Genomic DNA, 15,939 nt, shown 5'->3' on the forward strand with positions numbered 1-15,939 from the left:
CGGAGACATTACATTTAGTTCCCTCATCTAAATCATGAATTTGTATTGTGAATAGTCAGAATCTTTCACTGACCCCTGCAGTAGTCAGTAGTCACTACCAGCCTTTCAGAAAAAGACTTGTTTTTTCCTACTGTTTGGTTCCTGTTTTCCAGCCAGTTTTCTATATATTTCAATACACTATCCCCAATCCCATGTGCTTTAATTTTACACATTACTCTCTTATGTGGGACTTTGTCAAAAGCCTTCTGAAAGTCCAAACAAACCACATCCACTGGCTCCCCATCATCAATTCTACGAGTAACATTCTCAAACGCTTCCAGTGCATTTGTCAAGCATGGTTTCTTTTTTGTAAATCAATGCTGACTCTGTCCAATCTTGCCACTATTTACCAAATGTCCAGATCCTAAATCTTTTATGATAAATTCTGGTATTTTCCCCACTACCAATGTCAGGTTGACTATAATGTCTAGTTTTCCTTCTGCCTCCTTTTTTATAGTTCTTTGAAGAAGACCATGTATAAGAGGAGAATGCTGCCCCTAATATGGATGCAAACGTTCTGGCCATCATGGAACAATTGAACCTGCTAAATGTTTAGCACATGGGCACTGTGTACTATATGTAGTTGTCAGGACAGCTAGTTCAAGCAAAGAAGTGTGGAATGGCACCTCCAGCAGCAGCTGGTGACAGTGATGGAGGACAATGATCAAGGGAGCTAAACAGTTTGCAGGACCTCCACCAGCAGGTGGCCATGGGGAGGGAGGGCAGCTGGATCAGTTAAATTGACTCTCACTAGAAAAAATGTCCTTAGTGAATGGAGGGTTGATGGGAAGGTGCAGCAGAGAGATATAGGTTTCCTCAGTCTAATGTAACCAAAAGGCTTTGATCTATGTACTTACTTAATAGTCGTGTGTGTATATATTCTTAATCCTCTTCTTGTTTATAATGACCTGATATGAGCAGAATAAAATATCCCTGTTCCATGATCTTTGGCTCTTCAATGTGTTCAAATCGTGTTACGTAAAAAAAAAGGCATTTCAAATCAGCAAATTTAAACATCAAAGAGTTCATTAAAACTGTTTGCTGTTATTTGTTGCTCCCAATTTAACAGTGTGGTCTAGAATCTATGGATGACTTTCTGTATTAGTCCAAGTTGCAAGATTCTAAATGCTAATATATTGTATCGCTTTCCACCCTTGGTACAAATTTCTTTCCATAATTCAATTCATAAAAACAGTGTTGTAAACGAGTCTCTGACCCTGTAAACTCCTAGACTTTAGTGTATTTTTAGCTGATCAGTTTGTGTGAAAGCCCCTGAGCTAAGTAGACTATAAATAGCTAGGCTTCTGTGCCTGAATGTTAGCTAGTGATGCCTACTAGAAAATGTGTAACTGTGGAGTTTAGATGAGGCAAGGATTAGGCTTTACTTTGTTTGCAAGTTTCTCATCAGCATTCACTCCCAACCATCATTTGGTGCATGAGTGATATCCCAAAAAGGAACCACATCTAGTAGTATCACATATCATCAGAAGTTAACACATTTTTGCATAGGATATAATTGAGAAGGTAGGTGATGCTTTTTTTTCTAAAAAGAAATATAGAGAAAGTTAGAGACAGCTTATCAGTAGAGAAGAGTTATCCTAGTATTGCACTATGACACACCAAATTCTAACTTTCCCGTAGGAAAAGTGCCACTGCATTTTTGTCTGTTTGTGGCTTTACATATTTTTACTTTACTCTAGTCTCTGTTTCACAAACTTTGTGAAACACTTACATTGGCCCTAATAGCTAAGCAGGCTTTGACAATGAACCAATGGTGGCAAATGGAAAACCTCAATCAATTTATGACATCAGTTGTATGACTGCAAAGGAAATTTCACGGCCTTGAAAAGCTGTAGAGCATAATATTGATCTTGTCTTAAGCATTTAATCATCAAATTAATTTGCTGGAATAATGAAAAAAGCAAGTGTATCTAATTATACTAAGGTACTGTCCCTACCTCAGGAGGTCCAGATTCAAATTCCGCCTATTCTAGTGCTGTGTCATAACATATCTGAACAGGTTGAATAAAAAAAATCTATAAAACCATACTTACGGTATATTTCGTACCATCCACCTTTGTGAATGAAAAACAGTAAAAAAAATCATTGCATAATGTTGATCTTTTCTTTTGCCAGTAATATGTCTAATACAGTTCTTCCTGCAAAATCTAGCTAGCTTTTCTTTAAAGTTCCAATCAACTGAGCATCTTATTTCTGCTAAATTCCGCTCATTTTAATTCATTTATTGACCAGCTTTAGGCTATTAAATATCTCTGAAAACATTTGATGTGGTTTCTGGATTAACGTTTTTGTCAGCTACGTTCAACTGGCTAGCTAGCATACATAATATTGAGCAAAAGCATGTTTATTTGAATTTCAGTCAGAAAATGAGATTGTAGTGTCCTTTCAACATTCGTGCCAATTTGGCCAGGACGTGGGTTTTAATTGCTGTTATGGGAGTGTGTCAAACATGTCTACCAACCAAAGCAAAATCAAAACAGTTAATTCTTCAATTTTACTAGTTTCCAATATCAACCAACCATTCAAAGAATTACTGAACAAAGAATTACTCTTCATGAAGCACTTTTGTATTTACCTTGTTGGCTGGCTCAAAACCCATGTTCACTCAAGACCTGGAAGTCAATTGTTTATCAGAGAACTGTAATACAATGAGAAGCTTAAAATATTTTTAAAATTTGCTCTTCAGCAGATAATAATCCATTTAATGGAACAGATTTTGTCATCAGCAGTGAAAGAACAGTGTATGCCATCTACTTTGTTGGCAGACGCCCACAGCTGTTGTGGGTGTCTGAGTGAAGATTTTCTTCAACACCTCCTTTTTTCAGTTTGGTGTGCTGTTTAGAGATTGCAAGGTGAGAAAGGCTCATCAACAAATCAGATCGAAGACTGCTATTGCAACAAAACTAGGGAGTATCAACCAGAAAATGTGCGTTAGATTTAGGTAATGTATGGAAAGTAAAAATAAAGGTTAGGGACTGGGGAGAGTCAAGAGATAATCAGAATATTTTTTAAAACCACCAGTGCTGATGTTCTACTGAAAGATTAAGATGTCATATTTTTAACAATACAATGCAAAAACTTCTTTGGATGTGAAAAATTAACTATCTCAACATTTATGTTCTTTTTATACCTGAATGCATCAACGCAAAGTATATTTCATCAGCCATTTTTCAACAGAAGATAATGGAAAGAACGTGTCGTTGCAGTAATTTTAATGCTAAGCTGATCAGTGAGGAAAAGCAGAATTTCTGACAGTAGCATCAGAATTTTTGCGTTTAATTCTGTATAAGCAGTTGATAGATATTGTTGCCCATGAACCCCACTATAATAGTTAGTACTTCGAGCCTCACTGTTGCCATTACCATAAATTGTGCCCAGGATAGAAGTGGAAGCTATCTGAAACAATGTAAATTGCCAAAAGAAAACATTTTAACCTAGACAGATTTTTAAAAAAATAGTGGTGTGGGATCGTGTTCGCTAACGATTGAGATCAGTGAGTGGCAAAAATAGCCTTTTTATTGAGTGCTGCAGGTGCTCAGTTGGAGGCGGCAATGGAATCCAAAATAGTTTTACGGTGTAACAAAGTGTTGGAGCTGGATGAAAACAGCAGGCCAAGCAGCATCTTAGGAGCACAAGAGCTGACGTTTCGGACCTAGACCCTTCATCAGAAACTGCTCGGCCTGCTGTGTTCATCCAGCTCCACACTTTGTTATCTCGGATTTTCCAGCATCTGCAGTTCCCATTATCTCTGATACAGTTTTACAGTAGCTTCTTTGTACACGGTTCTTACATACATTAAAATTTTAGCAAGATAACAAAGTGTGGAGCTGGATGAACACAGCAGGCCAGGCAGCAACTCAGGAGCTATCTCTGATACAATTAAAATTTTAGCACTATGGTATTACTTCGTCCTACCTATTGTACACAGAAGTTTGTGTGATATCTGGCCTGATGAGGCAGGAGATGTTTCAAGCAGAGATAATAAGAACTGCAGATGCTGGAGAATCCAAGGTAACAAGGTGTAGAGCTTGATGAACAAAGCAGGCCAAGCAGCATCTTAGGAGCAGGAAAGCTGAAGTTTCAGGCCTAGACTCTCCATCAGAAATGGGGGAGGGGAAGGGGGTTTGAAATAAATAGGGAGAGTGGGGAACGCGGATCGAAGATGGATAGAGGAGAAGATAGGTGGAGAGGAGACAGACAAGTCAAAGAGGCAGGGATGGAACCAGTAAAGGTGAGTGTAGGTGAGGAGGTAGGGAGGAGATAGGTCAGTCCAGGGAGCACAGACAGGCCAAGGGGGTGGGATGAGGTTAGTAGGTAAGAAATGGGGGTGGAGCTTGAGGTGGGAGGAGGGGATAGGTGAGAGGAAGAACGTGTTAGGGAGGTGGGGACAAGGTGGGCTGATGTTGGGATGTGATAGTGGGAGGGGAGATTTTGAAGCTTGTGAAATCCACAGTGATACCATGGAGTAGCAGGGTTCCCAAGCAAAATATGAGTTGTTGTTCCTGCAACTTTCGGGTGTCATCGTTGTAGCAGTGTGGGAGGCCCAGGATGGACATGTTATCTGAGGAATGGGAGCGGGAGTAGAAATGGTTTGCAACTGGGAGGTGCAGTTGTTTATTGCGAACCGAGTGTAGGCGTTCTATAAAGTGGTCCCCAAGCCTCCACTTGGTTTCCCTGATGTAGAGGAGGCCAGAATGGGTACAGCGGATGCAGTATACCACATTGGCAGATGTGCAGGTGAACATCTGCTTGATGTGAAAAGTCTTCTTCGGGCCTGGGACCTTCCTGCAAAAATGCCACCCCCTATTCCTAACTACTTCGCCTCTGCCATATCTGCTCCCAGAATGAGGCATTCCAGTCCCGTACATCTCAGATGTCCTCGTTTTTCAAGGACTGCAACCCCTCACCCCCCCCCCCCCCCCCCCAACGCAGTGGTCGAGAATGCCCTCGACTATCTCCTGCATTTCCCACAACTCATCCCTCACACCCTGTCCCTGCAATAACAACGATAAAAGAATCCCCCCCGACCTCACCTATCACCCCACTAACCTCCAGATCCAATGCATCATCCTGTGCAATCCGACCCCACCACCAAACACATTTTCCCTCACCACCCTTGTCTGCTTTCCGCTTGGACCACTGTCTCCGTGACTCCCTGATCTGCTCCACGGTCCCCTCCAGCTCCACCACACCTGGCACTTTTCCCTGCAACCGCAGGAAGTGCTACACCTCCCCCCATACCTCTTCCCTCACCCCATCCTAGGCCCCAAGAAGACTTTTCACATCAAGCAGATGTTTACCTACACATCTGCCACTGTGGTATACTGCATCCGCTGTACCTGTTGTGGCCCCCTCTACATCGGGGAAACCAATTGGAGGCTTGGGGACTACTTTGTTGAACACCTACACTCTGTTCGCAACAAACAACTGCACCTCCCCATTGTGAAACATTTCTACTCCCCCTCCCGTTCCTCAGACAACATGACCATCCTGGGCCTCCTGCGTTGCCACAACGATGCCACCCAAAAGTTGCAGGAACAGCAACTCATATTCCGCTTGGGAACCCTGCAACCCAATGGTATCAATGTGGATTTCACAAGCTTCAAAATCTCCCCTCCCCCTACTGTATCCCAAAATCAGCCCAGCTCATCCCCGTCTCCCTAACCTGTTCTTCCTCTCACCTATCCCCACCCCCATCTCCTACCTACTAACCTCATCCCGCCTCCTTGACCTGTCCGTCCTCCCTGAACTGACCTATCCCCTCCTTATCTCCCCACCTACACTCACTTTACTGGCTCCATCCCTGCCTCTTTGACTTGTTTGTCTCCTCATCACCTATCTTCTCCTCTATCCATCTTCAATCAGCCTCCCCCTCTCTCCCTTTTTATTTCAGAACCCTCTTCCCCTCCTCCATTTCTGATGAAGGGTCCAGGCCTGAAATGTCAGCTTTCCTATTCATAAATGATTTAAGCACTTGGTAAATGCTGGCTGTTACTCTCGATGGGATTAGAATATCTGTCCAGTTTGAGCTTGCATAATTTAGAGGTGTTAGTCCATTTGTCCTTGAAGTTCATAATGTTAGTAAAAATACTAGACATATAAGATCTAAATAAGTGAGAAATTATACATGTACTAAATACAGTTATTAGAGGATATTAAACCAACCTCCTGCAGCTGGGTCATGAGATTTCACTTACTCCTTCTAGTTTTGATAGTTTTTATACACTCATTTATGCAATTTCACGGAAGCACTGTTTTGATAGTAAGTTTTTAAAGGGGGTACCAGACTAATTAATATGTATCTTAAAGGTACATACTAATGGAGGAAACTGTTTGATGTTCTGCAATTCATTCAGGTTCTGAGAGACAGTTGCTAAGAGCTAATTAATAGTATATTCTTTCCTTAGTTTCAGTGGGTTTTGGAGACACGATGGCTGGGATGCCATTGTTCTGAGTCGGTTACGGTATTAACACTTATTCAGGGGTAGCTTTTGATACAGAAGCAGGTCTAAATGCTGCTTGCACATTGGGCTATAAGAAATGAAAGGTAAACAGTAGTGTGTTAGAAGGAATGTTTAATTAGTTTATCTCATAAGAGTAAAAATGTTCTACAAAAATGCGGTTTTATGAATGAGTGAATGGAAACATGATATAGTAAACATAGTGCGCTTGTGAGTGAGTTAGTAAAAAGAATTATAATACAGTATCTCTGGTTATTTTAGGTGGATTATTACTGGTATTAAATGAACAGATGTTGAAAAATGCAATGGCTGCTCGAACAAATTGGTTAATTCTCTCGATAGGCAGATCACTTCTGGCTAATAATTGACATCAGGCTAAAGTCTCTTGCACATATTATAACAATGTTCTCAGCACATGAATGGGACAAGTAAATTACATACTTTATCTATTTTTTTCAGTTGGATTTTATGCCACAAAGCAAGATATTGTGGCTGAAATTGGCCACGTGTAAATTTCAGGTAGTTTCATGGAGGGCTTCTGCCCATGAGCTCTAGAAAAATATCTCACACAATTACAGTCAGAGAATCATAGAGTCATACAGCACAGAAACAGAACCTTCAGTCCAAGTTGTCCATACCAAGTTTCTCAATCTAAACTAGTCCAATTTTGCCTGCACTTGTTTCATATTTAGAACATAGAACAATGCAGTACAGTCCAGGCCCTTCGGCCCACGATGTTGTGTTGAACTTTTACCCAAGCCTAAGGTCTATCTAACCTCCACCCCTACCTTATACTATCATCCATATGCCTACCGAATAGCCGCTTAAATGCCCCAATGAGGCCGATTCTACTACCCTCTCCGGCAATTCATTCCACACCCCTACCACACTCTGAGTAAAGAACCTACGACATCTCCCCTATATCCACCTTCACTCACTTTAAAACTATGCCCCCTTGTAATAGCTACCTCCACCCTAGGAAAAAGTCTCTGGCTGTCCACTCTATCTATACCTCTGATCATATTGTACACCTCTATCAAGTCACTTCTCATCCTTTGTCATTCTAAGGAGAAAAGCCCTAGCTCTCTCAACCTCTCCTCGTAAGACCTTCCCTTGATTCCAGGCAATATCCTAGTAAATCTCCTCTGCACCTTTTCCAACACTTTCCTGTAATGAGGCAACCAGAACTGGACACAATACTGTAGATGTGGCTGAACCAGGGTTTTGTATAGCAGAAGCATAACTTCTCGGCTCTTGAACTCAATCCCTGTATAAATGAAAGCTAACACACCATATGCCTTCTTAAAACTCTTGCAAATCTTTCTCTTCTCCCCTTGAATTATGCTTCCTAGATTTGAACTCCTGCAACCCAGGGAATAACCTTTGCTATTCACCTTATTTATGTCTCTCATGATTTTACAAACCTCTATAAAGTTACCCTATTCAGCCTTTTCTTATAACTGAAAGCTTCCAGTCTCAGCAATATCCTGGTAAATCTCTTCTAAACCCTCTCCAATTCAATAATATCCTTTTTCCAACTTCAAACAATACTTCAAGTTCTTTGTAAAGCCTCCAAACAGTTGATAATATTCATCTTTATTGAACAGCAGGAAAAGCAAAGAACAAAAATAAACAAACAAATCTGAAATAATAAAATGTGAGGCTGGATGAACACAGCAGGCCAAGCAGCATCTCAGGAGCACAAAAGCTGACGTTTCGGGCCTAGACCCTTCATCAGAGAGCTCTCTGATGAAGGGTCTAGGCCCGAAACGTCAGCTTTTGTGCTCCTGAGATGCTGCTTGGCCTGCTGTGTTCATCCAGCCTCACATTTTATTATCTTGGAATCTCCAGCATCTGCAGTTCCCATTATCTCTGAAACAAATCTGAACTTGTTTTGGGGAATAAACAGGGGCTACATGTCTTTTGAACAACAACAAATCTATAGTCAATGAAGAGTCACTTCACCCAACTTGAATCTATTGGAAGCAGATATCAATCAAGTCATATTTCGTTTGTTGTGCTCAGTGCTGCCAGGGTCCATCACATCTCCTCTTTGCCTGTTCCAGTGGTGCAAGCCATAGCATACAAGAATTATGTGGAACTCTCTCTCCAGACTAGACTGCAAGGCAGTCCAGACTGATCCAAGCATTGGAACCTCATTTTCAGGATGCCTACTCTCAGCTCTATGATGTCTCTGGTTGATGAATGGGCTGCATTGTATCTACGTTCAGTCAGGGATTTGTGTAGCCATTAGCCATGGTTGCAGAGGGTAGTCCTTGTAGCCTGTTAACCACCCTTCTAAGGCATTCAACCCTTGAAGCAAAGGAGAAACATGGAAGTTCTCAAGGACATGGACGTTATGGCAGCTTCCAGGGTACCTGGTACAGACATCTAAAATAGGGTACTAATGATCAAAGTGACTTGGACGTTGATGGAATGAAGCCTATTTCTATTGATGAAGTGAACCGCATTTATGATTATGGCATGTACAAAATGCAGCTTGTATGTAGTATATAGTACCCTGTACTTGGGAGATGCCAGCTACACTGGCAAAGTCTACTGGCCAGGCTGCAGCACTGATCTCATCACAGGGTAACAACTTTGACATATTTGTGGGTTGAGGATTGGGAGATCCCTGTGGATTCTTTTGAAGCAACGACTTGCTTAAAATATAGCTCAGATGTCAGCTTGATGGCTCCTGGGATATGATGGTCACCCACTCTTCAGGTCACGAATCCTGTTGCAGAAGATGGCAGAGCTCAGTAACAGTGTCTTGAGACATCTCAGTCAAAGTGCCTCACTTATCTGGAGGAAATGACATTGAGGATGATAGACTCCAAGCTACCTCTACCTTCTCTATATCTTGAGGGGATCTTGAGATGCAACTTCTTTATGTGGAGGTTATTCAACAGCCCCTGGAGTTGGCTGTTGGTCTTGGGACTACTGGCACATTTGTTCTGCCTCAATTTCTAGGCACCGTCATTTTGCCATGACCACCGAGATAATAACGGCTGCTGTGGTTTGATCATGGTTCCAATGAACCTTTGCAGAGGAACATTAGAAACAGAACAGGTCCTGAAAAATGTGAACCATTGGCACTCTCATCACACACAATTTTCAGTCATTGATAAAAGTGAGACAAGGAGGACTGCACGAGGATGCCTATGAAATACTTGAATATTGACATCTGACACAGTAGACCATATTCTAATATATGCAGTACTAACTATGTATGTGTATTTGCGTGTGTGTTGTCGCTTTAAGAGACTGGGTCAGGTGACCCAGAGCCAAGAGCTGCAGGAGCAGTCGGGGATCGACTTTTGAGCTGAGGTCGCGTGATGCAAGTTCAAGTTTACCTTCCGTCTACCCCAGTTCCTATTTATGGTTTGAGTGAACCACAAACATAACACCATGTTGTGCAAATACAGGAACGGATTTTAATTGCGATAGCATTACTGAAACCTCGCACCCTTACTCCTGTACATCCCTCAAGAAAAAAGCGATGCAAATAAGAGTATGGTGACAAGTTCAAGGCATGAAGAAAGTAGTTTTGCACCCTTGTGCAGCCTATGATACTTTGAATTCTGTTTGTGAGTTGCGACTTGCAGGTCACTTGTGATTATGTCCGTTTCACAGAGATGTCCACACTTAATTTGGGGCCAAAATTGTTTATGGGCAAAATTTGTATTTGATCACTGCATGTGTTTCACATGCAGAATTCTATGAATACAGATATCTTAAATCTGCACTCACTGATTAATGTAACTACCCCTGGAAAAGTCTTGCACTATTCACAAGTAAAGCCTGCATCCTGAGACAGAAAGATAAAATAATTACGCCTGCCACGCTGAGATAATAAAGTGTGAAGCTGGATGAACACAGAGGGCTAAGCAGCATCTCAGGAGCACAAAACTGATGTTTCGGGCGTAGACCCTTCATCAGAGAAGGGGATGGGGAGAGGGTTCTGAAATAAATAGGGAGAGAGGGGGAGGCGGACCGAAGATGGATAGAGGAGAAGATAGGTGGAGAGGACAGTATAAGTGGGGAGGGGATAGGTCAGTCCGGGGAGGACGGACAGGTTAAGGAGGCGGGATGAGGTTGGTAGGTGGGAAATGGAGGTGCGGCTTGAGGTGGGAGGAGGGGATAGGTGAGAGGAAGAACAGGTTAGGGAGGCGGGGACAAGCTGGGCTGGTTTAGTGATGCAGTGGGTGGAGGGGACGAGCTGGGCTGGTTTTTGGATGCAGTGGGGGAGGGGAAGATTTTGAAGCTTGTGAAGTCCACATTGATACCATTGGGCTGCAGGGTTCCCAAGCAGAATATGAGTTGCTGTTCCTGCAACCTTCGGGTGACATCATTGTGGCACTGCAGGAGGCCCGTGATGGACATGTCGTCTAAGGAATGGGAGGGGGAGTTAAAATGGTTCGCGACTGGGAGGTGCAGTTGTTTATTGCGAACCGAGCGGAGGCGTTCTGCAACACGGTCCCCAAGCCTCCGCTTGGTTTCCCCAATGTAGAGGAATCACTTTTTTCTTGAGGGATGTACAGGAGTAAGGGTACGAGGTTTCAGTAATGCTATCACACTTAACAATCTGTTCCTGTATTTGCACAACATGGTATCCCCTATCCCCTCAGCATCTGTGGATAACACAAGTAATTACTGCATGTTTACGGAAGCAAGATGGTTTATAAAATTAATACAGGAATTTTGCTAAATCTAGATTGCGGCGAGACTGACTTACCACAATGTTTGTACAATCTGTACAAATGGGTAGCTTGCTAGATCATTAGAGCAAAGTCAATCACGCAATTTGGGACAAATGTCATGCAGGCCAGAGCAGGCTATGTTAGTAAATTCCCATGCCTAAAAACTACTAGAAAACAAGTTAGAGATAATGGGAACTGCGGATGCTGGAGAATCCAAGATAATTCAGTGTGAAGCTGGATGAACACAGCAGGCCTAGCAGCATCTCAGGAGCTCCTGAGATGCTGCTTGGCCTGCTGTGTTCATCCAGCTTCACACTTTATTATCTTAGAAAACAAGTTAGTTTTTTTTACATTGGTAACTTTCATGTTCTTTCTTTACACTGTTTTCAAGATCATTTAGTTTATTATGCGAACTCACAGAATTGTGTGTTTGATATTTTCAGTATTACACCTTGAATTTAATTTTATTATTAGTACCAACCCAGTGCAATGTATAAAGTATTGAGAAGCTGTTGTTGATGTCATGTATCATCACTTGTGCTTGTAGGCATCCTACATTGAAGCTCTTCGAAAAATTGATGGTGTTTTACTCTTCATTTCAATTTAAAAGACTCAGTTTCAGTTTGATTTGTTTAATTTTACAGATTGGTTCAGAATTTACCAGCGGTTAAACTACATTTATCTGGAGTTGCCATGATTGCAACAGAAGCTGAATTTGAGAAAGCAAAGAATAAGTTGAAGACTTTAAGGAACGATCCTGGAAATGAAGTAAAATTGCAAATATATGCGTTGTTTAAACAGGTAATACATTTAAAATGGAAAATTAAAGTAATGGTCCGGAGATGAACCCAATATTCAAGAAAGGCCCTCAACTGAAGTTAGATTAACAGCTTTCACATAAACCACCTGATTTATCTTTGCGGTTTGCCTATGTATCCTAAGGAGCTGATCTAATTGGTGGGTTTACATACTTTAAGGCATATAGAAAGGAAATGAAACTGAAACTGAAGTGTGATTAGGAGAATTGTTCTGCAGATTTCTCAGCAGGATAGGTCAAATTTGAATCAGTAAAGTATAAGTTTTTTTTAAGGTGGGGATTTCCATTTTGTGTGGTAAAAATGACAGTTTGAATGGATCATCCATCCAGTACTTTCACTTCAATTACAAATTCTCTAAGAAGTTTCCATCACAATGCTAACAGTTTCCAATTCTACAAAGTTGGTAGACCATCTTTCTCATACCAGTGAAGTTAAGATCTGTTAATTCTTTAGTGAGGCAAAACTTCTTCGCAAGGCCACCAGGGATGCCAAGAGGCAATATCACACTAAGATGAAACCCAGACTAACCATTTGGTTGACACATCATTTGTGGCAAAGCCTACACATGTGACACAACGGGCTAAAAAGCAAAATCGAACAGAATCGTGGGCAACAATACATCCCAACCTGATGAGCTCGATGTATTCTATGCTTATTTTGAACAGAAGGACAGGGAAATGATGTCACCTGTCGCAGGTTTGGATGAACCTGTACGCTCAGTCATTGCTGTAGATGTTAGATCAGCCTTCTTAAGGCTGAATCCAAAGAAAGAGACTTGCCAGATGGAGCCTCTAGCTGTGCACTCAAATCCTGCATGGACTGGCTAGCAGGAGTATTTGCAGACATCGTTAACCTCTTCTTACTACTATGTGAAACGCTCACCTGCTTCAAGAAGAGCAAAAATCATGCACTGTGCCTCAATGACTGCCACGCAGTAGCTTTGATATCCATAATGTGCTTTGAGGGGTTGGTCATTGCTGACATCAACTCCAGCCTCTCAGATTGCCTTGATCCATTATAATTCACATACTAGCGCAAAAGGTCCATGGCAGACACCATCTCCCTGGCCCTGCATTCATCGCTGGAACATGTGGACAACAGGATACCTGCGTCAGGTTCCTACTTATTGACTACAGCTTCCCCTTCAACACCATAATTCTAAACAAACTCATCTCCAAACTCTGGTACCTGGCTCTCTGCTCCCCACTCTATAACTGGACTCTCGACTTCTTGACGAACAGAACAGCCAGTAAAGATTGGCAACTACACTTTCTCCATGATAATCCTAAATACTGGTGTCCCGCACTGCTACATATTCAGCTCCCAACTATACTGCTTATGCACACATGACTGTGTGGCAAATTCCATTTTTAAGTTTGCTGACGCCACCTCCGTTGTAGGCCAGATCTCAAACAATGATGAGATAGGGTACAGGAAGGAGATTGATTGTCTAGTGACGTGGTGTAAAAACAAGAATCGCTCATTAAACATCAGTGGAACAAAGGAGCTGGCCATTGACTTCAGGAAGCAGAGTGGAGGCCTCAGCCCTGTCTGCATCAATGGTGCTGAGATGAAGATTGTCAAGAGTGTCAAGAACCTGGGAGTGGCAATCACCAACAGTTTGTTCTGGTCCACCCAAACTACAGTCAAGAAAGCACAGCAATGCCTTCACTTCCTGAGGAGGTTAAGGAAATTCAGTATGTTCATAAAGACTCTTACAAATATTTACAGATGCACCATAGAATGCATCCTTTCTGGACACATCACAGCATGGCATGGCAACTGGTCTTCCCAAGACCGCAAAAAAAAAGTCATGAACACGGCCCAATCATCTCACAAACGAGCCTCCTATCCATTGACTTCCCGATGTATGAAGAAAGCAATCGACATAACGCAAGTCCCCTCCCGCTCCGGTTATACTCTCTTGCACCCTCCAGGTCAGGCAAAAGGCATAAAAATTTGAATTCACATACAAACAGATTCAAGAACAGTTTCTTACCTGCTGTTATCATACTTTTGAATGGGCCTCTTTAAATGTTAATGTTGATCTCTCGCTGCACCTTCTTGGCAGCTGTAACACTGTATCCTGCACTTTGTTTTGTTACCCCGTCATGCACCTGTTTAGCGTGGTCTGCCTGTAAAACATGTAATAGAATGCTTATCACTGTATCTCGGTACGCATAACTGTAATAAATCAAATCAAATTATTTTTCTCTTTTCTTTTTCAATTCCCCTTTAAGTGTTGATTTCTTGCTGTAGTATATTTTCAAGTTATTGGTACCATATCCAAGTGGCATATGTAGAACTTGACATTTCAGATTTTTACTTTCCTCCTTTCCAAAACTATTTATTTTTTCATTTCTTTATTTGATACCATTTCCCCCAATATTGTCCCAAATTATTTTATATTGTTTAGGTTCTTGTCTGTGTTGGTGTTTAGGAAATGACATACTATAGGATTGGTCTTATGGTGCAGGGTATAGCATCTCTATTTTAGAGCCAGCGCCTCTGGATTCGAGTCACACACTAGGACTTGACTGCCAATGGAGCAGCATAGCAGGCGAGTTATGAGTTTGCATATCCTTCCTCCACAGTCCCATGGCAAAAAATAAGACCAGGAGATATTCCTAGTTAGTCATGTGATGGAAAGAACCCTGGACACACTCTTAGTAGCATTATTCATAGCTCCTGACTACAAAATGTAACTGTACAGTCCGTGGTGAGACCACATCTGGAGTATTTTGTGCAGCTTTTATCTTCTTATCGATGAAAAGATATACTTGCCAAGGAGGTACTCTTATCTAATAGTCTAAACAAATGCCTGAGACCTAATGGAATGAGGGAACAGTTGATGATATATTAATCAAGAATTGATTGGGTTTGAATTTGTTGAATAAATATGGGGAACTAATAATCAGTGTATGTGAGTTTAATGTAATGTGACCATCTGAAATAAAGCTTTCATTTAAAAGTGAGGACTTGAATTCTGTTAAAGTACATTTATCTGTTATAGAATAAAAAACGGGAGTATGCCAATGATTCACCAGTCATATTCCTGGGATGCCAGGTTATTGTGTTTGATTAGGTCAATCGGGCCTATAGTCATCGGAGTTTAGAAGTATGAATGGGGATTCCATTGAAATGTATAAAATTCTGATAGGGACGGACAGACTGCATGCAAATATGATACTTCCCATGGCTGGAGGGGGTCCAAAATGACGGGTCACAGTCTTGGGAGATGCAGTAGGCCATTTCAGACTGAGATTAGGAAGAATTTCTTCACTGAGATTGATGAACCTGTGGACTTCTCTACCACAGAAGGCTGTGCAGGCCAACTCTAAAAAAGGAAAAGATCTCTAGAGGATAAAGGTATCAAGGGTTATGGAGAGAAAGCAGAAATATAGTGTTGAGTTAGAGGATCAGCCATGGTCATGTTGAATGTAGGAGCATTAGGGTTCAACGATCCTAATCTTGCTCTTATTTTCTCTGTTTATGTGCTTCTACAGGGTTAATATAAATGGGTAATAAATGTTGGCCAAACCAGCAGCACCCTTATGTGACGATTTTTGTTTCTAAACAAAATTCCCAGCAAGTTATCTAGCTATCTAACTCCTGCTACATATTGCAGTAGTTCAAGATTGTTTTCAAGACAATTTCAGATTCTCACCAAATGTTGACCTTCTAATGACAACCATAATTGAAAAATGAACAAAAGGAAATCTTTTTTAAATGTATGGTGGCTTTAGCTACTTGATAAGGTGATTTGATAACTAGAAGAGAAAGTAGAAGATTTAACCTTGGAAATATATGGCAAAGGACAGCAATAGAATTTAATTGTGGAAGACACCAAAAGCTCATGAAGGATGCAATGCATATATGTAACTGTACGCCAATTAT

General features: G+C 41.5%; 1 protein-coding gene across 2 annotated transcripts in view; it reads left to right on the plus strand.

Annotated features, from left to right (window-relative positions):
• The window catches only part of eci2 (enoyl-CoA delta isomerase 2), a 158,389-nt gene that overhangs the window by 84,053 nt on the left and 58,397 nt on the right, over positions 1–15,939 (plus strand). For both annotated transcript variants that reach the window (XM_048555279.2, XM_048555269.2), the window contains exon 2: positions 11,869–12,025. In XM_048555279.2, the coding sequence (XP_048411236.1) occupies positions 11,918–12,025 (108 nt within the window). In that variant the 5' untranslated portion in view covers positions 11,869–11,917. The remainder of the gene's footprint in view (positions 1–11,868; positions 12,026–15,939) is intronic.

This window comes from Stegostoma tigrinum, chromosome 2 (assembly GCF_030684315.1).
Source record: "Stegostoma tigrinum isolate sSteTig4 chromosome 2, sSteTig4.hap1, whole genome shotgun sequence".
Classification (NCBI taxonomy): domain Eukaryota; kingdom Metazoa; phylum Chordata; class Chondrichthyes; order Orectolobiformes; family Stegostomatidae; genus Stegostoma; species Stegostoma tigrinum.